At 36.7% G+C, this 23,532-nt stretch overlaps 2 protein-coding genes across 3 annotated transcripts in view; both read left to right on the top strand.

The window, feature by feature from the left end:
* Positions 1-274: 274 nt before the first annotated feature.
* On the top strand, positions 275-18,333 carry fancd2 (FA complementation group D2). 2 transcript variants are annotated; one of them, XM_079627523.1, is made up of 44 exons: positions 275-401; positions 647-762; positions 892-1,026; positions 1,151-1,218; positions 1,307-1,416; positions 1,544-1,601; positions 1,981-2,033; positions 2,125-2,203; positions 2,360-2,484; positions 2,680-2,767; positions 3,287-3,397; positions 3,523-3,623; positions 4,067-4,178; positions 4,267-4,302; positions 4,399-4,545; positions 4,648-4,782; positions 4,878-5,009; positions 5,692-5,799; positions 5,906-6,015; positions 6,109-6,163; positions 6,945-7,064; positions 7,195-7,268; positions 8,197-8,343; positions 9,339-9,439; positions 9,621-9,736; positions 10,058-10,166; positions 11,038-11,139; positions 11,226-11,323; positions 11,552-11,719; positions 11,806-11,922; positions 12,640-12,768; positions 12,861-12,979; positions 13,069-13,179; positions 13,268-13,401; positions 13,484-13,583; positions 13,917-14,039; positions 14,225-14,318; positions 14,892-14,963; positions 15,089-15,127; positions 15,210-15,284; positions 15,416-15,490; positions 15,605-15,751; positions 16,993-17,076; positions 17,945-18,333. In XM_079627523.1, exons 2-44 carry the CDS (start codon positions 696-698, stop codon positions 18,008-18,010), a joined length of 4,350 nt encoding a protein of 1,449 aa, XP_079483649.1. In that variant the 5' UTR covers positions 275-401; positions 647-695; the 3' UTR covers positions 18,011-18,333. The 2 variants fall into 2 exon arrangements, with proteins under 2 accessions (XP_079483649.1, XP_079483650.1); XM_079627524.1 differs by having other exon boundaries at positions 296-406.
* Positions 18,334-18,585: 252 nt separating this feature from the next.
* tex264a (testis expressed 264, ER-phagy receptor a) overlaps positions 18,586-23,532 on the top strand; it is a 68,678-nt gene continuing 63,731 nt past the window's right edge. Inside the window, exon 1 of the mRNA XM_079628755.1 lies at positions 18,586-19,117. Within this exon, the coding sequence (XP_079484881.1) occupies positions 18,860-19,117 (258 nt within the window). The 5' untranslated portion in view covers positions 18,586-18,859. The remainder of the gene's footprint in view (positions 19,118-23,532) is intronic.

The raw sequence follows: 23,532 nt of genomic DNA on the forward strand, positions 1-23,532 counted from the left end.
GTGACCAATCATTGCAAGACTCTCCACGCCTACTTTTTTTATTACACGCCCATAAAATATTAGGGAGTGTCACCAAAGTGTTCAGTTTACTATTTCAAGCCAAGGTTGAAAATGTTTATCTTATTATTTGTGGGCCTGATGACGTGTTATTTGGTGTATTTTATATTTTTAGACTTATAAAGTTAGATATAGTGAAGACAACACATACAGTAACGCATCAAACCAATTATTAATACAGAATTGAGAATTTTACCACGACCCCTACATTTTCCAAACCACTGGCGCGCTTTGTGAGTGTGACATTAGCCTGGTTACGAAAACATACATTTTATGCTACAGACTCAATTTATTAACATAACATCTAAACGACAAACGTTTAAGATCAGCATCGCGGGGAGTAGGTAAGGTAAACACTTCTGACGACACTTTGACTCAAATATGGTAATTTCGTCGAGTTTGTCGACGACTATGTAATTTAGCTCTTGCCATTTCAGTCTGTCTTGAAATTATTGTTTAACTTTACATTCTCCCGAAATGGGTTCTGGGATTGTTAGAACCAGGACTGTCATTAATAAACTGTCAGAGTGTTTCAGATGCAATCTAGCCTATGTGAAAAAGGTAAAGTTATTTGTGTTACTCCCAACAGGTAACATCTGCTATTTTAACATTTCCATCTGACCCGATCTGAGTTAAAGATGATGCGTAAGAAGAAGCGCTCATCATCCATCACAGTGGACGAAGATTCCACACTTGACATTCCAAGTAAGTTCCTGATGACGTCACATCTCAAATAAATCGGGAATAGCTAAAATCCTTGTACGTTACGTCTGGTGTCATTAAAAAGATGTAACGTTATTGCTGGACTGTATTGATGTGTCTTCATTTGTACAGAGTCAAAAAAGACCAAGAGCAGTGGGCGACCCACTAAGCCTTCAATACAGGACTCCTACCCGGACTCAGTTTTTGTTCAGTTTCTGAAGGAATCTGGTGTCATTTTAACACCTGGCAGTACGGCTAATGAAATTGGTAAGATTACAGATGATCAAGTATGCATACAATAAAGGTGAACAAACACACAAGAAAAACATACATGTTCATAACAACAGATTTCATTGACATCTGTCACACAATCCTTTATTTATTATAACAGCGGTAGACCAAGTTATATTTCAAAAGAGACTCCAGCAGCATCTACGAAAGAGTCCCAGATTCCCCAATGTGAGAAACAGATCATCATTATATCTCTTTTTTCTTTTTACAGAAGTAGTTTACCCAGTGTTTACATTGTTGAATGGCTGTTTTGTAGATAATTCAGGAGTTTATATCTGCGCTGGAAACGTACATTGAAGACCCAGAGAGATTGAGAAACTGTCTTCTGCCTTGTGTCCCATCATCCACTTCACAGCAGGATGCCACGTAATGCACTTCTTCTTGTTTTTCCAACTGACAACATTACAAGATTTTATTCAAATGTTAAATGCAAATTATTATTTTTTATATACTCTAATATACTCTTATTTGTTTATTTTTCCTCTGATATCAGTTCTGGCTCCTATCAGGAAAGTCTGGTACGCTTGTTGCTTGGAATAGAGATGCTACAGGTAAACAAATCAGCTTAAGTTACCTCAAAGCAAGAATAAACTAAGTATATTTATAAATATATATTTTCCTTTTCTTACAATTTGACTCGGCACATCAGTCTGAATTACAATTATTTTTATAATATAAAATAAATTTTAGATTATTGTTATATATATATATATATATATGTATATATGTATGACTAGAATCTTAAATGACTAGAAAGATCATGGAAATTAATTTGTAAAATTTGCTTGTCTTTTTACTTGTCTTGTTGAATATTTATTAATATTGATTTAGTGAATTAATTGCTGCTGTATTTAATTATTACATTTATTTTGTTCTAAATATTTTGGTAGGAATATAAGTCCTATATATTTTTCATTTTCCTACATTTAGGCCCTGGTCATAAACACTTTGTTTGAAAAGCTTCCAGAATTCATGTTTGAGGGGTAAATTTCCACTTTTTGAATACATTACTTCAATTACAGACAAAGTCCTGTATCATTCGCTTATCAGTGATTGTAATGTGCTCTGTTACAGAGTTAGTGAGGATGGCCTCAACGTTCCCCGTCTCATAATAAACCAGTTAAAGTGGCTGGACCGAATTGTAGACGGCAAGGTACACAGTCCTAGCCCAGTGATGAATATGTTCCTGTGAACGTCATAATTGCCAACTATTCCTTTGTAGCAGACATAAATGTTTGTCATAGCCAAATTGTGGCATTGCTGTGACAGATGTCTGACTACCATAACTGCTGTGTGTGTGTGTGTGTAGGATTTGAGCAGTAAGCTGATGCAGATGGTGTCTGTGGCTCCAGTGGAGATCCAGCGGGACATTATTACCAGCCTGCCAGAAATCCTTGAGGATTCCCAGCATGGAGACATGGCCAAAGAGCTGAAGTACGTCAGCAGTGTCCCAATCCATGAGATGGGGTAGAAGTGTCTGTTAAAGTTGATTCATGCTCAGTTGTGTTGTTTGGTTTAGTAATTATGGCTGTGATGGTAATGATGAGTGTGACTGTTATGTAGATGCTTATTATCATTGTGTATATTGTGTTTATGTGAGTCTGTGTTTGTGTCTACTTCCTTGTGCAGCGGTTTACTTCAGCAGAACACTCAACTCACTGTGCCTATATTGGATGCTTTATCCAGCTTGAATCTGAGCTCTGCGTTATTGTCAGAGGTACTCTAAAACATGCAAATATGTTCCCTAAAATGCAGTGTCATTGCTTTAAATGAAATAAAATGCTTTGATGATTATTTTGATAAAGAAAGACAACACAAGCACACAACACAAGTAATAAGGCTGCATTCATTTAAAACAATAAAAAAAGGAAATGTGACAATTTTCTGTTTTAATATATTTTATAATGCTGAATTTTCAGCAGCCATTACTCCAGTCTTCATCGTCACATGATCCTTCAGATATCATTCTGATACATTATGCTTAATTATCAATTATCAATGTTTAAAACAGTTTCTGCTAAATATGTTTGTGGAAACCGTGATGTTTTTTTCAGGATTTTTTTAATGAATTGAACATTCAAAAGAACAGCATTTATTTGAAATATATTTTTTTGTATCAATGTAAACATCTTATCACTATTTCAATTTAATGCATCCATGCCGAGTAAAAATATTCATTCATTTAGACTTTTGAATGGTAGTGTATACTATTCAAAATCCTCTTTCTCTCTATTAGGTGCGTGAGGCAGTAATGGGAACTCTCTCTGCTGTGCAGTTAGAGGATCTTCCTGTCGTAGTGAAGTTCGTCTTACACTCCATCTCTGCATCTGATGCTAATGAGGTCAAGGTCTGTAAACTGAACTTTTTTTTCATTTCTGATCATGAACATTTCTTTTCTCTGGTTGACAATTAAATGATTTTTCTATTTCTGTAGAGCTGTAGTTTTGCTCATGTCCGCTTCATGCTCCTCAGGTGGTGTGTGACCTGCGTAAAAAGCTGGAGCTGGAGCAGTGTGTTTTGCCAGCAGTTCTGCAGGCTTCCCAGAGTCGTTTGAAAAGCAAAAACGCATCGAGGTGAGACATATTCCAACTTACATTTATGCATTTAACAGACACTTTTTTTTTTTGTTCCAAAAAAGGAACAAAAGCAATTGGTCAAGGAGCCAATAATATGTGTAATGTACAATACCAGGTTTATGTGACAACTAGATTAGGAAGCAAGCTAGAGAAGAGGAAAAATGCAGAGAATAATATATTTTTGTGTGTGTGTACATGCGTAAGTGTATTGGTTTGGGTTATAAGGCATGGTCAAGTGCTTGTTGTAGAGGTTAAACTCTTAAAATGCTTCTTAAAAGATGTGATGGTCTCAGCAGTTTGCTTTCTCTTGAATGAAAATTCTGTCGTCATTTACTCCCTTCACAAACCCAAATGACTTGCTTTCTTCCATGGAAGACAAATGAGAATATCTCCAGATCTGCTGGCAGTGTTCTGACTTGTTCTTGATTGTCACTTCTCAGGCCCTCCAGTGTCCCATCATGCAGCAGTGGTCAGGACAGTGTGGCTTTGATTCTGGAGGTCATAAAGTCAGCTATCCGCTTTCAGAAAACCATCTCAGAGGCTTGGCTAAAGGTGATCTGAGAGTTCTATTCTGTCTTCAGACACTATATTTCCATCCAACTAAAGTGATTTAAATACTGTTTATATGTTTGATTTTCAGGCCATAGAGAATGTGGATGAGTCAGAGGACCATAAGGTGTGATTGAAATTTTATGCGATTGCCATTAGATTGACACATTTCACACCTGAACATACAAATTTATGAATAAACACTACTTGTTGTGTCTCTCAGGTGGTTGATCTGTTGGTGCTGCTCATCCTTCACTCCACTAATGCAAACCACAGCCGACGTGGGGCAGAGAGAGTGCTTAAGGTCAAAGTTCGTAAGGGTCTGATTCCGGAAAGCCTCTTGCAGAAGACCTTTAAGGGCCATTCTCAGGTCTGCTTTCATTCACACCATTATGACTGAAAGAATTGCCCTAAATATGATCCCTGAAGTTTTGGCTCCTCGTTTCAAGTATGGTGTAACTGTTTCATACAGGTGATGCGGGGTTATTTCCCATCCATTCTGGCTCTAGCTCAAGGACTCTTGCGTTCTTCAGACTGCTGTGTGGTGCCTTTCGGAGGTCACATGTACAAACAGTCCTTCACTGCCTTTGACTCCTACTGTCGGCAGGTAAGAAAAACTCTCGTCGCCTTATACACTGCAGGGCACCAACATTCATTCATAGACGTGGATTGATGTCCAGTACATGTGTGTTTGTTGTGTAGGAGGTGGTGGGCTCTCTGGTCACACACGCATGCAGTGGTGTTAGTGGCGAGGTGGATGTGGCTCTTGAGCTGCTCTGTGAGCTGGTATCTCAGAGACCTGCAGAGATGAGCCAGTTCACAGTTTTTGTGAAGGTACGATTGCCTGCCCAGTTAATGACCTTAATCCCTACTTTCGTCAGTTTTACTACAGGATTACCACAGTTATGCCACCCATGGAAGGTGTTTTTTTTTAATGTATGAAGAAGTCATATTTATTAAAATCTTAAAAGTCATGGAAATTTTATGGTGATTTTTTACGTTTTCTAGCCTTTATATTTAGTCTAAATATTTATTTACAAAATATTAACAGACTATTCAAAATATTAAATATAGACACATATGTAAGATTGTAAATTAATCTTTAAAAAAAATTGTCTTCCAATAAAACTTACTTGACTAAAAAAAAAAAAAAGTATATAGACCAATATTTGTCAAGAATTATTTAGACTAAATATAAAGGCTAGAAAACTATATATATTTATATACTGTATGTCTATTTTGGAAGGAAAAAGTTTTGTTGATATACATTTATATTTTATATAATAAAAATTATAATAGTTATATATATATATATATATATATATATATATATATATATAATAGTTATATATAATATAATTTTATCAAATAAATTTAAAATATTTTTATTTATAATTATTTATAATTATAATTATAATTTATAACATTTATTTTATTCTAAATATTTTGGGGAATTTGTTTGGGTGTTTTCACGTTTGTAACCTATTGTTGGTGTGAATTGTGGGTATTCTGGCAGGGTATTCTGGACTACATGGACAACCTGACCTCACAGCAGATCAGACAACTCTTCCACCTGCTTAGCCGCCTGGCGTTCGGACAGGAGCAGCACGGGGGACACATCCAGGTGAGAAACACAATGCATCTTAAAGGTATAGTATGTCATGTTTTCAATTAAGAGATAGTTGATCCAAAATGTAAATTCTTTCAAATATCTTTGTGACCACCACCAGGATGACATGCATATCGTCATCCGTAAGCAGCTGTCTAGCACGGTGCCCAAGTACAAGCGCATTGGTATTATTGGGGCAGTCATGATGGTGGGCAGTATGGGGGCCTGCAGGTACACTATTTACATTACAATGTTTCACTTATACACATATTTTAGTTGTAATCTTTGATCTCCATTCTTTTTCATCTTGTGATGTTAATGTAGAAATAAACCTGATGGCTCTCAAGGTGGCACACTTCCCAATGAGACGCACAGACAGGTGAGTGAGTGAGAGACGATCTGATGGTTTAACGGTGCAGTAAGATTTCTGAGAACCGCTGTTGAAAGTGGATCAGACCAAGCACCACAACACACTCGTGATGGGGGAGGAGAGAGAGTGAGCAAGAGGGAGATTAGAAGAAAGACTGTAGAAAGAGAGATGGCTGAGAGACATTACAAAAGCTCAAAATCACTGGGAAAAAAAGGGTGTTCGTGCATTTTGGGGGGCGGATCAAAGATGGAAGGGGCGTGTGTTTGTTTGGGTTGATTTCAAATACCAACAGTGTTTCTCAGAAATTGCTTACTGCACCTTTAAGTTTGTATTTACACTACCGTTCAAAAGTTTGGGGTAACTACGATTTTACTTAATGTTTTTGAAATAAGTATCTCATGCTCACCAAAGCTACCATTTATTTGATCAGTAAAAACAGTAATGTTGTTAAATATTATTTCAATTAAAAATGTCTATTTTTATATATTTTAAATTGTAATTTAATCATGCTATAGCAAAGCTTTATTTTCAGCAGTCACGTGATCCTTCAGAAATCTTTCTAATGTGCTGATTTGGTGCTTGAAACATTTCTTCTTATTATCAATGTTAAAAACAATTATTCTGCTTAATATTTTTTTTGGAACTGTGATACTAATATTTTTCAGGATTCTTTGATGAATAGAAAGTTCAAAAGTACTAGCTGAAAAGAAATCATTTGTAACATTGTAAATGTCTTGCTTACTTTTACTGTCAGTTGTACATAATATTTTGAGTGTTGTGTTGTGTGTAGGTGATGGCTCTGTTGGAGCTGGTGCGCTCGTGCAGTGAGAGTTCCCCTGAAGCTGCTGCTCTCTGTTTTGATGAGCTGGCCAACCTGCTACAGACCTGCAAACTGGACCCTCTAGTGCTGGTGTGTGTGTGTGTGCGTGTGCGTGCGTGTGTGCATGTTGGTTATATACTTCAATTAAGTAATACATATGCATCTCTACATGACAAAAAGGTCTTTATAGTACATTCTCTGTGTTGGCTGTCACCCTCAGGCATGGATCGGGAAGAGTGTGTTAGAGGATTTTCAGGAAGACTTTATTGTAGACCTTGGACCAGATATGTCAGGGTGAGTGACGCATTCAGGCCTCATAAAGACACCTTTTTTATTGTTGTATGGTCAAATGAAAGCAATCAGCTGTTTTATTTATTTTTTATTAAAGGGGTGGTAAAGTATGATTTCACTTTTCTAACTTTAGTTAGTGTGTAATGTTGCTGTTTGAGCATTAACAACATCTGCAAAGTTACAACGCTCAAAGTTCAAAGAAAAGGAAGATATTTGCTTTTAAAGAAAAGGACTACAACAAACGGCTGGTAGGGACTACACGACATTCCTCCGGGTTAGTGACATCAGCAAGTCTAAAATGTACATAAACCCCGCCCCCAGGAACACGCAGTCCATGTTGAGAAGAGGAAAAGTTGTTGTATAAAAGTACATTTGTGAGTCAGCTCAAACTTTAGCATCCATCATTTCACATGAAAGTCACTCTGTGTGCATCTCACAACAGTTCCTATACGAGCGATTTATAGATTATCATGACAGAATGTCCTAATTGAAGATAGTTAACTCCACATCAGCAACATACATTAATCAACTAACCATTCAGAGACGTCCTGTTGTCACTTCTTCTTGAGTCTCTCCATCTTTGTCTGACTCTGTTTTACCATTAAAGGCAGAACAGTTTCTGTCATTTTAGTGTGTCTGCTTGAGGTAATCGCAGCTGCTAACACACACAAGCTCTTGAAACCCCGCCCTCTGTGCAGCTCATTTGCATTTAAAGGACTAGGCACAAAACGGTGCGTTTTTGCAAATCCTCAAAAAGTGACAACTTTAACATGGTTTATAAAAATATTTGTGGGGTATTTTGTGCTAAAACTTCACACACACACACACTCTGGGGACATCAGAGATTTATTTTACATCTTGTGAAAATGGCACTTTACCACCCCTTTAAATAAATCATTTTCTTATGACCCTTTGTGTGCATGTCTCTCAGCCCGTTCGTGTTTCCTGCCTCTGTGATGTATAATTTGGACGAGGATGAGAGTCAGGGAGGAATCGCCATCAATCTACTGCCTCTTATGACTCAAGACCAGCAGCACAAAACAGACACAACCCAACCAGCTGGAGTCAAGAAAGAGAGGTCACTACTGAATGCACAACACTACTGAATGTACAACACTACTGAATGTACAACACTACTGAATGCACAACACTACTGAATGCTGTAGGCGGAATTAAGTGGAACAGATTAACGCTTCTGTTACTGTAAAAGGGTCAAATGATTAAAAAGCTCATAATTAAATCAAGTAAATCATAAAAATGATTAAAAACCTGATACGGTAATTAAATCATAAAAATGTTAAAGATATTACATAAATATATATTTTTTAATTTAAAATGAAAAACAACAAAAATGAAACCCAAAAAAACTATTTTAACCAATATTTTATATTTAATGCGACCGTTAATCAACATCAGAGAACTGTGATAATGCAAATGTGTTGTTAAATTAATGAAATAGTACTTCAAGTAAAAAGGTTTTCAGCTGAAAAGAAGTTTGACATTCCTTGATATAGATAATGGTGCCTAATTAGTATGAGTTTTTAGTAGCCAGTGCTGATATCTACATTACTACATTCATACGTGGTTTGATCATATGATATGTATGCAAAATTGCAGGAATTAAATGAAACTGAATCAATTATTTTACACAATATTTACACAAAATTAATTTTAAAATGTTCGAAAAGAAAATGATGTACTCCATAATTTCACAGACATCAGTTACAAGCATGCATTATTATTAGTTGATGCCAATAATCTATTCTGTATATCGACTTATCATTGGTTGCCGCTTGACACAAACTATTTATGTTCTTTATCAGTGTTGCTGTTAAAACATTATTGTTGGTAGTTGAATCATTAATAATCCCTTCCATTTTAATGCATATTCAATTTTTTTGCATGTATTATGAATTAGACAGTTGAAGCAATTAGTGGTAGGAGAGAGGGGAACGGCATCAGGAACCAACTCACTCTTGTGTCACGCTCTGTTGTGCTACATGTCCGAGCGCTGCCCACAAGGCTTTGGCTCTAACACAATTTTACAATTTGGATGCCTCTCTCTCATTCTAGGCGCGTGTCTCCTCTGTGTCTGTCCCCGTTTTTCCGCCTGCTGCGGTTGTGTGAAGAGGTGCAGCACCAGGGGGATCTAGAGGAGATCGATGCTCTGCTAGGTCAGTGATAACATTTTCATCGTTCTGTTCTAGATTGTGGTTTGTCATGATCACTGCACAGAAGGAATGTATTAGACGCTTTTCTCTTTTCATCATAATGTATGTTAACTTCTCAAGAGATGTCAGAGATGTTAAGTTTGATATTCAGCAAGTCATCTAAGGGAGTTTTGTACTGTCGTAGGCTGTCCTCTGATCCTGACTGATATGGAGGTGGTGGAGAAGGTGGAGAGTCTGTCTAAGGCTGAGAGAGAGTTCCTCTGTTCTCTGCTCTTTCACACCATCAACTGGCTCAGGGAGGTTAGTACACCTCTTCAGTACAACATTTGACTGAATGATTTCCTTCGGTGTAGTTCTCAAACTAGTGTAAGTAACGTCAAAAATCAATGGATGTCTTGAGACTGAATATCTTAAATTTGGTTTGTTCCTCACACAAACCGTCAGAAGACCTGGAATATAGTGCATAAATCGTATGGACTACTTTTGTTGATTTTATGGCAACCATTCACTTTCAATATTCCGGAACTGCAATTTGGAACTACTGAAAAAAAGAAAGAAAGTATGTTATATATTACTGAATTGATTCTAACATCTATATTATACATGTGTTTATGAGCTTAGGTGGTGAATGCGTTTTGCAGGCAGAACGATCCTGAGATGAAAATGAAGGTTGTAACTCGTATTCATAATATCACTTTCCTTCAGAGTTTACTGCAGACGTGCTTAGCAGGTACCAGAGAGACACATAATCTCTTTTTACTTTAAGTCACTATCTTCTGTATTCTGTCAGTACCTTGATAAAGTAAATATAAATGAACAAATCGTCATATTTCACTTTCAATTTAACTTGTGGGTTTCTCAGTATGTCTTATGCCAGCTTCAGACTACACAATACCAGCCTGATTTTGGCACAATCAATTTGACGTAGGGTGTCGTGGTGATTTGTAAACAACAATAAGAATCACTTGTTTTATCTCGTATAGTTTGTTATAGTGGACAATAACCGATGTTGTGTCTGTGATGCTTCACGAATTCCCGACAGAAAGTAAAAAAAATTTTACGGTCATTCGCGGTGGGTTTCCTTCACATCTGTTAAGTTGACCAATAGGAGCACAGAAGCAAATTATGCTATGGAGGAAAGGTTCGTGGATGTATTACCTCAAGTTCTCTTTGGTGGATTGACCGCACATACTGTGCTCTTAATGCAATTGGGGAACACTGTCGGGTTTTCTTTCTTTTTTGGGGGTTTTCTGACATCAAGACAGCCATTAGAAAGCTGTCTGTTTGTTTACGCTCTTGTTTCTGAAAGTCAGTCGCTAGTTTTGCCTTCTCTGTGACATCACGCACGTCGTTAAAGACGACGGCAAGTGATGATTAGTCAGGAAGCAACTTGTAGTCTGAAACACGACAAGTATTTAGGAGTCAAAAGTGACTGTCATAACAGACAAAAATATTGTGTAGTCTGAGCCCCGCATTATAGTAAAAAAATAAATATATCTATAATATTTTTTACTACCGGTATATATATTTATTCTAATTATTAAGTATGTACTATATTTTCTCTGTAAAGGCTAACATTGTTTTATTGTATATTGTGTTAGCTACACCAGGCTACACTCCTCCTCAGGCTAACTTCGATGGAGAGACTCCTGAGGGGATGATACCCGCTTCTTTAATCGCTCCGCCGAAGAAAGGAAAGAAAGGCAAGGCTGCTGGAGAAATCACCAAACTTTACTTTTTGTACGTTTTGTTTATTGGGGTCAGTCCTTCACTGTTTGTGTGTGTTTAGAGTCATCTGGGAGGAAGAGGAAGGCCTCGGCGAGTAAGAACTCCTCAGGCGATAAGTCGCAGCTGGAGGGGGCCGCAGAGGCAGAGGAGTCCCAGCAGGTAAAGACCAGATATACTTTCTGTCCCTTGGTTTGCAGACATTTGCATGAACATCTGGTAAAGTAGACCATAAAACCATCATGTTTGAGATGGAAATGGAGAATATGCTAATCTTTTAATCCATTTTATTGATATTTTACTATGGTGTCACCTGAATTTTAAAATATTAAACTGTGACTGTGATTTTTCTTTTTACATACCAAACCTGTACATTTTTTGTTATGGCAGGACCGTCCAGAGAAAGAAAGCGAGAAGGAGAAAGAAAAGGATGCCAAATCAGGGGTCAGTCTGACTTCGTACTGGCCATTCTTCAGAGAGTTGGATGTTGAAGCTCTAAGCGTGCTGCAGTGTGGCCTTCTGTCCCGGACACTACTGGACACTGAGCTACATAGTAAGGTAAAACAAGTCTGTTTGCTGGGTGATTCTCAGTACAAGTACATACTTTAATTATAGACTAAGAAATATCGTTGCTTTATGTGTAGTTAAAGGAGGAAGTGCAGTTGGGCCCTGCTGAGTTGCTTTTCTTGCTGGAGGATATGTGGCGTAAACTGGACTTCAGTTTGGCTTCTGCTCCAGCTAAAAAGGCTCCATTTCTCAAAGTATGAACAACGACATCAATTTGACAACAATTTAACTCTGTTTACATAGTAGAACATGTTCATGCACAACTTTGAAACAACATTCTAATCACCCTATCAGTCTCAGATATTGTTTTAATAATAATAAAAAAACACTAAAAACTAAAATCAGCTATTTTAACACTGTTAAATGTAATCTTTAGCAAATCTCAAAATAGAATGTTTTGAATTGTACATTAATGATACCAAAATTCACTTAATTTTGGTATCATTATAATGCAATAAAATGGTTTTATTTATTTAATAACACTGTTAAATTTAGTCTTTAACAAATCTTAAAATATTATTTTTTTATACTGTACATTATAATGATGGCTAAATTAAGTGAATTGTGGTATAATTTATTATGAAAAATTATTATTTTGAGATCTGCTAAACGTGACATTTAACAGTATTATTTAAACTGATTTTTTTTTTTTTTGTGTGTGTTGTTAAATCAAATTATTAGTGTTTTTAAAGATTAACTTTAATGAGTGTTTAATGCATTTAAAATAATGAAATGTAAAACAGGGAAATGAGCAATATAAGAATACACAATTAAATAAATATAAAAAGAACAATTAAATATTCAATATTGACCAATACTGATAAATGAAAAGACATCTCCAATATTGTCTGAAAACCAATATGGTAATGAAATATTGTGCTTTCCAAATATTGTCTTTGGTGTCTCATTAGAGTAAGACAGACAGAGCAATGGGCTTTGCTCACTTGCAACAGAAAAATGCCAAAGAAATCGCCACGTGCTGCATTGATCTGCTGCCCACACTCTGCACACACCTGGAGAACTGCCACAATCATTTTCAGGTACACACGTTCCATTCACAGCCTTGTAAACATGTTCCGTATGTAAGAATTCGTTTTTTTTAAACTCTGTTTTAACGTGTTTGTCCACACAGACTATTCTCTCTGAGCATCAGGGTGTTGTTGATGCTCCTGGTGTGGACGTGAAGGAACAGCAGCTCATGTGTTCAGCCTATCAGCTGCTACTTCAAGTGCTACACACCACGTTCAGCTGGTAAACCCAGACCTGTTAGCTGTTAGTTGAATTTGCTGACAACTACAAACCTTTCTGACCATCTTCAATCACCTGCTGTTCATATTCAGGGCCGGCTTTTCTGGTCTGGAGCATCGTGCTCTGCTGAAGAGTGCTCTGGGGGTCCTGGCCAGCCGGCTAAAAGAAGAAGAGACGGATTTGACTTTAGATCAGCTCAGCAGGTGGGAACGTCAGTGCACGTACTTCCTGTTTGCTGTTAGTGGATGATTTGCGATGTAACCATCTGTACGTGGTGTTTTATATGCTCAGGCACGCTTTTGAGTACCTGCAGAACTTCCGAAGCACAGTGCCCAGCCTGAACACAGCCCTATGTCTGACCCAGCTGCTCATTGTGCTGTCCCAGTATGGAGGATCAAACCACAGGAACTACAGAGAACAGATCAGTATGTTTCTGGTTTTATATGCTGTATAATAGTGGTTTCTCTCTGTAATACATTAATTTTGAATGATACAATTTCCCCCCAGCATCCCTGTCAAGGCATTTTCTCTGTCAGGAGTGGGTTACGGCGAGTGGAGAGAAAGAGCGAGGGAACAAATACAACGAGGCTCTTCAAACTCTCCTCGGGTACGTTACACACAAGTTCTCATTCAGTTCCAAAAGCCATTGAAGCAAGTATTAATACACATGAATATTAGACCACAATACAAGGTAGTGGAGACAGAAGCAGTCAGTAAAATGATTTACATGCTTCATGAGTCATTTATCCTCACTATTTTAGAAATAGTCTAATTCCTGCATTATACAAGACGACACAATTAATTACATAAAATATTCATGAAATCTTACAAATGCAATTATTATAATAAGATATTCTTTTACTAATTGAAATGTCAAATATTAATAACATTTATAAAATATTTCTGAGCATGTTTCTATAATTCCCCCCCCCCTCTCTAGTATTTATCTGGAGCACACTGATGATGTTTTGAAGGCGGTGGAGGAAATAGCAGGTGAGGGGGTTCCAGAGCTGATGAATGCTGCTAAAGACGCTAACTCGCGCAGTTGGCCAACACTCAACAGGTACGGCAGTTTCAAAAACAAAAGTAGTTGAGTAATTGTAAGGGATGAATACAAAACATACTCTATTTGAATGAATCCTTCATATATTTATATGACCACTTAATGTTAGACCAATCATAATCTGGTATTTCATAGTGACGTGTGATAATAAATGCAAATCTATGCTTTGTTTGGTGATGGTGCAGGCTGACGTTCCTGGTGTACTACAAGAGCATGATGGCAGAGCTAGAGAGAGCTGTGCGCAAGATTCCTCCCAGCAAACAGACAGATAATCAAGAGGTGTGTGTTTGTTTGTTGTGTGGGTGTAGATATTATGCAGGTTTGGTTTGTGTTGTTGAAATGTTGAGAACATGCTGTTTTCTGCACTGCGAAGCAAATCCACTTTGCATGCTCTTCAAAAGGACGTGGACCCATGCACGAATTGATACATTGAAACCAACGCCATCGTTACTGTTCGTATCACTCTGTATACAAGTGCTGAGGAAGCCTCCGGAGCTGAAATTCAGTTAATGAATGTTTCGTTTCTGACACACGCTGAAACAGTAGACCAATCACAACAGACTGGACCATCTGACCATTCAGAGTAGAGTAGGCTCTCAGAAAGGAGGGGTTTAGAAAGACCGAATCTTTGATCGAAGTGTTTCAGACACTGAGAAAAGCGGTGATGCTGCAATGTATATTACGAGAACTTTGATGCATGGAAACCTATTGTAGGAGACCTTCAAAACAAAACTAGGAACCTTTAAAATAGCATAATAGGGGTATTTAATTATTATTATTATTATTTTTTTAAATAACATGTTGAGCAAGTGTGTAGTGTCTCTCTCAAGCTAATGCCCTAAATCTATTCAGGTGCAGAGCGAGAAGCTCTTAACATGGAATCTGGCTGTGCGTGACTTCCACATCCTCCTAAACCTGGTCAAGGTACAGAGACTTTCACATCATTGTTGTGCTCACAGTGTGCACCCTTCACATTTATGGCTCTGTGAAAGCCTCTGTGAAAGATGGTAATCTATAAGATGTTCTTCTTCTTCTTTTTTTTGCAACAGATCTTTGACAGCAGACCTGTACTCACTGTGTGTTTAAAGGTGAGAAATATTTGCACACACAAAGGTATGTTTACGACGATAATGTCATTCATCACTGCATTGTTTTCACTTTGTCTTTCAGTACGGTCGTCTTTTTCTGGAGTCATTCCTTAAGCTTGGAATGCCTCTGCTTGACTACAGTTTTAAAAAACACAAGGTATTTCTGTCTCATTCATTTAAACGTATGCATAATGTTGCATCTTGCTCAGAATCAAGAGCTTTCAAACACAAATATAATCAGTTTAATGAAGTGATATTTTTAATCATTGCCCTGATGGATCTTCTCAGGAGGATGTCCAGAGTCTACTGAAGACCTTCCAGCTCAGTACTAGACAACTCCACCACATGTGTGGCCACTCAAAGGTGAACAGCTGTGCATGGTGGTCTGTGGAGCTAGACTGGGATTAAAGATTAAAACTTTGAAGGCGGTAAAGCATATGGCATCTGTAATTATAATCACTGCTTTACTGTTCTCAGATTAGGCAAGATACGGGTCTGACCAATCACGTTCCAGCCTTGAAAAAATGTCTAGAGCAGTTTGTGTATCGCGTGAAAGCCATGCTCACTCTTAACCACTGCCAGGAAGCCTTCTGGCTAGGAAACCTGAAGAACAGAGACTTAAAGGTGAGATTTTAAACTCCGGTGAAAAGAGAAAAGGCACATCAGGGCTTAATGTCACCATAAATCAAAATGGACAATTCTTAATTTTTATGGAATATTGCAGTATTTATTATAAATGATTTATTACTGCAAATCATTATTAAAAATGTTTTATTCATGTGCCCTCGTAATCTTTAATCAAAATAACTTCTCCTCCCTCTTGAAATGACGTCTCTTCTCTGATGATGTTTGCTGGCACAAGGACAACCTGTCACTCATATGAGATCGCAGCAATCAATTCCCATTGGACAAAATCAAGTCCCGCCCTACATTTTTTTTCTTGTTTGAGAAGCCGTCACAATAGAGTATCTTAACATCCGTGTGATGCCGACTTTTAACTATAAGGATTTTTTTCTACACTAGTTTTTACTCACCCTGGTGACATTAGGGCTTTTTACACCATTCTTAACCCTGGGTTATATCGTTGTTCTAAACCCCACTTTTAACCCCGGGTTTTACACGAAAAGATGCGGTATTAGAAAGTTACGGATAGATGCTTAGCAACCGACACCCAATAGCATACCTCATTTTCACATGCTTTGGACAGTTTCGGGAACACAGCGCATTGTATATATTATATAGGCCTACAGTTATTTCAGAGTTTGAATAGACAACGCGTCAATTGGAGTACAGAGACCATTTCATTTTTACCTTTATAGTCCGAAAAGTCCATTCAGAAAAAAAACTTGATAGTACAGTCAGCAATGTGTAAAATGAAGACTCGCACTTTTAGAGCCTTTATGTAAACAGGTCGCGTGTGTCGTTCATCCAATCAATGACACTGACACCGCAAATATGCAATTAATAATGTTAACCCAGGGTTTAGGAATGTACAGTGTAAAACAGCCGTTTATGAAAACCCAGGATTAATAGAGTGCTGCATGTATGACGTCACAAACCGGAAGTCTAATTCGCCGCTGTTTCCTTCGAGATTTTCCTATGGGGTTTTTCGATTTATGGTTCAAATAAAGCCTTTAAGCCCATATTTTCAAATGTTAGATTGACAATCTATTATTAATAAACATTCTGATTTATTTACAAGATACATTTCAAGCTTACCAGTATATTAATACAATTTACATTATATTAATGTTTATAATTTGCATAGCTTTGAATTCTAAAGCTACAATGTAAGTCCATACAGGGCACAGTGTACCATGTCTAGATAATACAGAGATTCAAACCAAAAATTTTTTTTTTTGCAGGGTGAAGAGATTCTCTCACAAAGGTCACAGGCAGTTGATGAAGAGGAGGAGGAAGAGTCATCTCAGTTGCAGAGTGAAGTGGAGGTATAATGACTGGCTGACTTGCATTATCCTGTATAGTGCATGGAAATGTAGTCTAATCACTTGACTTGTACTCCTTGAAAATAAACCATTTATTCTGACAGTATATGCTGCATCCCAATTTCTAGCTAAATTGATAATAACTTGACTTAAAAAAATTTAGGGGCATACACCACCATTCAAAAGTTTTGTTCTTAAAGCATTTTTAAAGAAAAATACAGTAAAAACAGTAATATTGTGAAATATTACTATTTAAATTGACAATTTCCTGTGATGGCAAAGCTGAATTTTCAGCATCATTACTCCAGTCTTCAGTGTCACATGATCCTTCAGAAATCATTCTGATTTGGTGTTCAACAAACAGTTTGGTGTTGATAATACCTTTGTTGCACAGGGGGTTTTGGGTAATATTAACTGATAAAGCATGCAAAGAGGATGGACACTTCAAAAATACTCCAGAAATAGTGTGTTTTGTCTTACTTTTGTCATTATATTACGATTTCTTATTACTATGCATGTTACTATGGCCTCACATAGCAAATTGTGTTTAAATAAATACAGATATGACAGATCAGTTCAGTTCATTTTGATAAATAGTTGTTATTTCTTTATAATTGAACTCATTTTTTTATACCAGAATAACATAATCATCACCTGCCCAGCCGCAGTATTGTGTTATCATGTGTTGTTGAACTGCATTTGCTTTTGTAAATTACATGACATCGCCTGGCCTGGAGGTCTATAATTGCCTTTAATAGCCTGTAATTTTGTGTCGCTTGATTTGGGAGTTAATTTCCTCGTGAGATCTTTTATGAGACATTTTGTGATGTCTTTCATTTCTTGATGCTTAATTCAATCTATTTAAACACAGGGGAGTGACTCTGAGGAGAGGAACAATGGACAGGAAGAAGTGGAGGAATCAGATGAATCAGACTGAAATAAGCAAGAATTGCTGCACTATTATTTGGGGATTGATAATCTCTTATATTAAATGGAAAAGATAAATAAAAAGTACTTTTCTGTAAGCTGTTGTGTAATGTTCACTTAACACTAATCAAGTGGTTTTCTTGAGCAGCTCTCTAACTGTTTGCATGTTTTAAGATGCTAATTTGTTTCTTTTTCATATTTCAATACTAATGTTAATAATAAATTCATTACGATTTTTGTTTCTAATTTGTTTCTTTTTCATATTTCAATACTAATGTTAATAATAAATTCATGTCAATTACCTTAATTTTTACCTTAACAGTGTTTTTATTTTTTATGTATGTTCTTGTCCAACATGAAGATATTTTAATGTATGAGAGGAATATTGACAATTCCAATGAATACAATTTCAATAAACACCCATAATAATAAGCCTTAAATGCTATAAACAACAAAAAATGTGTCAGCTGACCACGTCATAGCCTTAAAATAATCACTTGAGTCTTTTTAAAAATCGAACTGTTCGAAAGAACCGATTCGTGAGATTGACTCGGACTTTTTGGTTGGCTCGTTCCAAGCCATCCCTCTGACTCACAGTCACATGATGCAACCAGGAAGCAATGCGTTCAATGTTTCTGTGCAGAGGATAAACAAACGCTCAGCTGTGTCAATACAAAACTAATAGACGGGTGTAAACAGACTTCGCAGTGAAGCATCGATACTGTAACATCTACAGAGCGGCACGCATGCAAACAAAAAGGAAAACTGAAGGATTGTTTTATCGGGTGCCATCACATTAACAGAATTATTCATACACATTGAGCGTTTCTGTGTTTGATTTTCTGACAGCCGGGCAAAAATGTCTGACTTTGTCATTTTACTGCTGATTCTTTTTTTGGTCATTTGTCTCATCTCAACTCTGGTGGGCTTCGTTTTTTATACCGGACTTTTTTCTGAAGTCGTGATTCGGACTGGGTCTCCTCCGGTGAAAAACATCACGATTGCATACAAGTTCAGAAAGGGATCGTACAAGGACAGCGGAGCTGCTTTTACTGAGAGCTGCAGTATCGGACCGAAGCTGTCTTCTGTCGGGGTTTTTTACGATGACCCCAGTCAGGTAACGTTATAGCTCGATCACTTCTCTCTGATTCACTGATTCTTGAGGCAACTTCATCTGCCGTGTGTTTTTAAAACAGCAACATTTCCACTTGAACATGAACATGTGATGACTTATGGAATGTTCTCAATACAAATAAATCATTTAATGTGATTTAAATGATCACATTAAATGTGATCCCCCCCCCCCCCCCCCCCAAAAAAAACCCCGATGACGTCATGTTATCGCTTACAACCCCTACCTGTCATCAGATCCAAACCTCCTCCTCTCTCTGTAACGAGCTTGCTCCTTTAATGTCGTTACTTAAGGATGTAAAAAGGCGTTTTGTGACTTTTTTTAATCTTTTTTTTTTGTTGGAGTAGCTGACTTTGGTGCCTGTTTTAATGTTGTATATTAATAGCCTACATATTAATACAAAAAACCCCACCTGCCATTGTACAGGAAGGAATGGTATAAAATGTTAATACCATGGTGAATTGATATACTGAATAATTAATATAATGCTCCAAGGTTATTCAAAACTTACTATAGTATTACCATGGTGTATTTAATTATGTTAGTGATAGTTAGGCTACATGTATTATTGTTAACTTTGCAAAACAGCAGTTTTATAAAGATGTTTGTTTATTTATTTATTAAGTCTTTATTAACATGGACTGATTTTTGTACAAAACTTACTCTTACTTGGTTTGACGTACAGGCTCATGAGAATAAAGCCTCAAGCATGTTATTCTATTCATATTTTAAATATATGATTCACTTCGGTAAACATCTTATGTTTTCAAGACTGACTCACTGAGGTGTTTTCATCAGTCGGCTTCATGGCCACAATGCAAAGCAAAATCTAAACGTCTGGTCATTCCCTAATATTGTGTCTTAAATCTATCATTATATCCTAGTTTTCAGTGTATCTAGAGAATAAATTATAACATGCTGTGCATGGCCCTGAAGGTGAACATGGAGGAACAAATTGGAGGATAAAGAGATTTGAGACACTCTTGATACTCATCCTCATACTCTGAAAAGAGAATGGATTGAATTTGGCCTTCTCAGCAGAAAGTGGACGAACTACAGCATGTCAAATATGTCAGATGTCTCTCAGCATATAGTATTTATATCCGAACAGGTCATTTATGCAGTAATTGTGCATCAGTATTATAAGGTTGAGTGCTGAAGTAACCGTTTTATTTTGTGCAGCATGACAGTCATTGCCTAATGGACTCACTGGCATGCAAGAAGTACTGGGAACGTGACGTCCCACTGGTCCCATATTTTTAATCATACCAATGTTCTGCTTATTTGTTCTTTTTTTATATATAACTTGGACAAGGTGGAGTTATTGCATAATGTTACTTTCTGGTAGGAGTAGCATTAGCATTCACCCGATCATGTTCTGTTTTTAAAGCATTTGTCTCTTTCCTGACCCAACTGTATGAACCAGGCCTCATTTATAAAATGCACATACGATCAGATTTTTTTTCTTTAAATCAATGGATTTTATCCCACATCAAAAGTGAGGAACAAATTAGGACTTATAAACTGACTCTTACGCCAATTGAAGAGCATGCATTGAAACTTTTTGCCCTCATATACCAGTAGTTAAACAAACCAAGATCATTTATGAAAAGGCAATCTCATTAATGCATTATTAAGTTATATGGATTAAAGTTTATGCATACATTAAAAAAAAAATTATGTGCAAGGATAAATCCTTATAATAAATACTGCAATATTCTAAAAAAAAAAAAAAAAAGATTGTCCATTTTTATTTCATGGTGACTTTAAGTATGAGTTGCCTATCCAGTTTAGACCTTATTGGACAGACACTTGGATATTTGTCATGCATCTTAGAATAGAAAAAGGAAAATATGAAACACATTTTCTTATGCTTCTGCATTAAACACAGGGCCAATTGAAACCTATGGTGATGTGGCCGTGAGTAATGTGGGTAAAAAGGGACACAAATTATGAAGTGAATACCAGGCTGCCAGGGTGGTGTTATAGACCGTATTAATGGCCATGATATTCGCTGAAGTTAGGGATATATTATACCATGACCGGTATCAAGAAGAAAACTGATGATTTGTGACATTAACAAAAAAGAATCATTAAGTGCAATGCTTTTACCATCTGGTACTTCACTCTTTTGTGGTACTGCCATAGTATTTTTGTCAGGGGAAAATGAGACATGACATGGAAATTATAAATTAAATTATATGTTTCTTTTCCAGAGAGCTAGATTGAAGGGTTGCTTCGCCCAAAATGAACATTTGTCATCATTTACTCACTCTTATGTTGTTCTAATCTTAACCATATCATTTTCTTTCTTCATGGAACACAAAAGGAGAAATTTAGCAGAATGTGTGAGCTACACTCTTTCATATAATCAACATGAATGTGGACATGGGGATGGCAAGCTACAAAAGGACAAAAAAAAAGCATTATAACAGTACTAAAGTAGTCTGTATTCCAAGTCTTCTGAGGTGATAGCTTTGTGTGAGGATAACAGACACTTAATCTCGCTTGACAGCCGAAGTCACCATTCTCTAGAATCAAGCAGCTTGGACATCTCCTGTTGTGTTCCACTGAAGAAAGAAAGTCCTATGGCTTTCAAAAGATGTGAGGGTGAGAAAATGATGAGGGGATTGTCATTTTTGAGGGTGAACTATCTGGATGTTTACACTGCTAAATCCAATAAGGAAATGCAAAATAAAAGCTCAGCAGAGCAGAAGGGTGTTTCCTCAGTGCTGCATAAACTGCCACGTTAGCTTACTCGGCTTAAGCTTGTCTCAGTGGAAACTGTCAAAGCAGGTCATGCCTTCTGGAAATCAGTACAGTATTTCCCTAGCCACTAGATGGTGGTAGAGTGTAAAGAATGTAATTTGCAGCAAAAATGGTCGAGAGCAAGCCTACATGTATGGAAGTCAAAAATGTGCAGGGCTATTACTTCTAGTATTCATTTCATGAGTACAGTGATGCCACATTATACCTGGACAATTACACCCACATCAAAATGTATGATATTGTTTTAGATAATGTTTTTTAATTCTAATAATTATAAATTTTTTTGTTCTCAGTTATGTACATTAGGTTTTTGTAACATCTTATGTTGTAAAAGTATGTTTATTGCATTATTTTAATGTCGTGTGTTACCATGATGGTGTTTGTGTGCATGCCACCTATGACACCGTGTAGCCTACCTTATTACTCATTTCTCAGAAAAGGGCTGTTGGATTTACTGGTATCTTTTTCTAAATTACAGTTTAAAGGGGTCGTGAAAGGGAGAATTAACATGTTCTTAATGTATATGAGGTGACTCTACAACAACAAAAAATACTTTATGTTAATATTCTTTTCCACCCTTCTGAACGCTAATCGGGAGGATTAGCATGCGCAATCGTCGTATGTACTGGAGAAGGTGTGTTCTTTACAACTCTGTCTGTCCATCAATCACATGAGTGAATAGAGCTGCCCGATTAATCGTTAAAAATATCACAATCCCGATTCAAACACCCATGCCATCTTATTCCTAAATTACAGTGATTCCGCTTCTGCCACTGATCCAGAGAGTCATGTAGGCTACTATAGGACTATGAAACAGCTTCACAAAGCTTTTCAGCCACACAGTATCATTATTTCTGTGTTACAATAATTCAAATTATCACAGAAGTATTGGGATTAAAGTTTATAGTTACAGATATAAACACTAATTTCTTCTGTAGTGATCAAAATAGCTTGACGCTTCAAATAACGATTGTATCATATCGTACACCAGTAGTTGGCGACTGTTAAAAATATATTTGTCATTGAATCGTTCATTTAAGAGACTCATTAATAAACACTGATTCATCCAGTTATTAAACTTTATGAGTGAGTTTTTATGAGAGAGTGATTAAATCATTCTTTTTTAAACCATTTTTAAATAATTATTTAAAAATTACATTGTGATTATGTTAAATTACATGAATAATACAAAAAAAATATTTTGTTTAGTTATTCAGAATCATAGGAGAATCATCTCAATTTAAACAAAATATACATATAAAGTGAATCTCAATTTATCCAGAATCGTGCAGCTTTACTGTTGGATAAAGATGTTGAGTAAGACCGTCAAACTCAGATGTTGTTCTCTCAGTGGATGTAAAGAAACTGTACTTCCAAAAACTTTGCATAACCTTCCTAAAGATCGCATTATAAATGCATGGCTGAAGTTTAGTTTTTTTTATGATGTGCCTGTGCGACTGAAAGATGAAGTTTTCATTTGTTCTTCATATTTCACAACAGATTGATTATTCTCAACATGCCTCCAAGTGTGTTTTCAAAACCTCTTTTATTGAAAGATATAACAGTGCCTGCCTAGCATTTTGCCCTTGGAGGCAACGCAGGTAAGTACATTTCTGTCATGACAACTCTCG

Source organism: Phoxinus phoxinus (assembly GCF_949152265.1).
Source record: "Phoxinus phoxinus genome assembly, chromosome: 11".
In the NCBI taxonomy this organism is placed as follows: domain Eukaryota; kingdom Metazoa; phylum Chordata; class Actinopteri; order Cypriniformes; family Leuciscidae; genus Phoxinus; species Phoxinus phoxinus.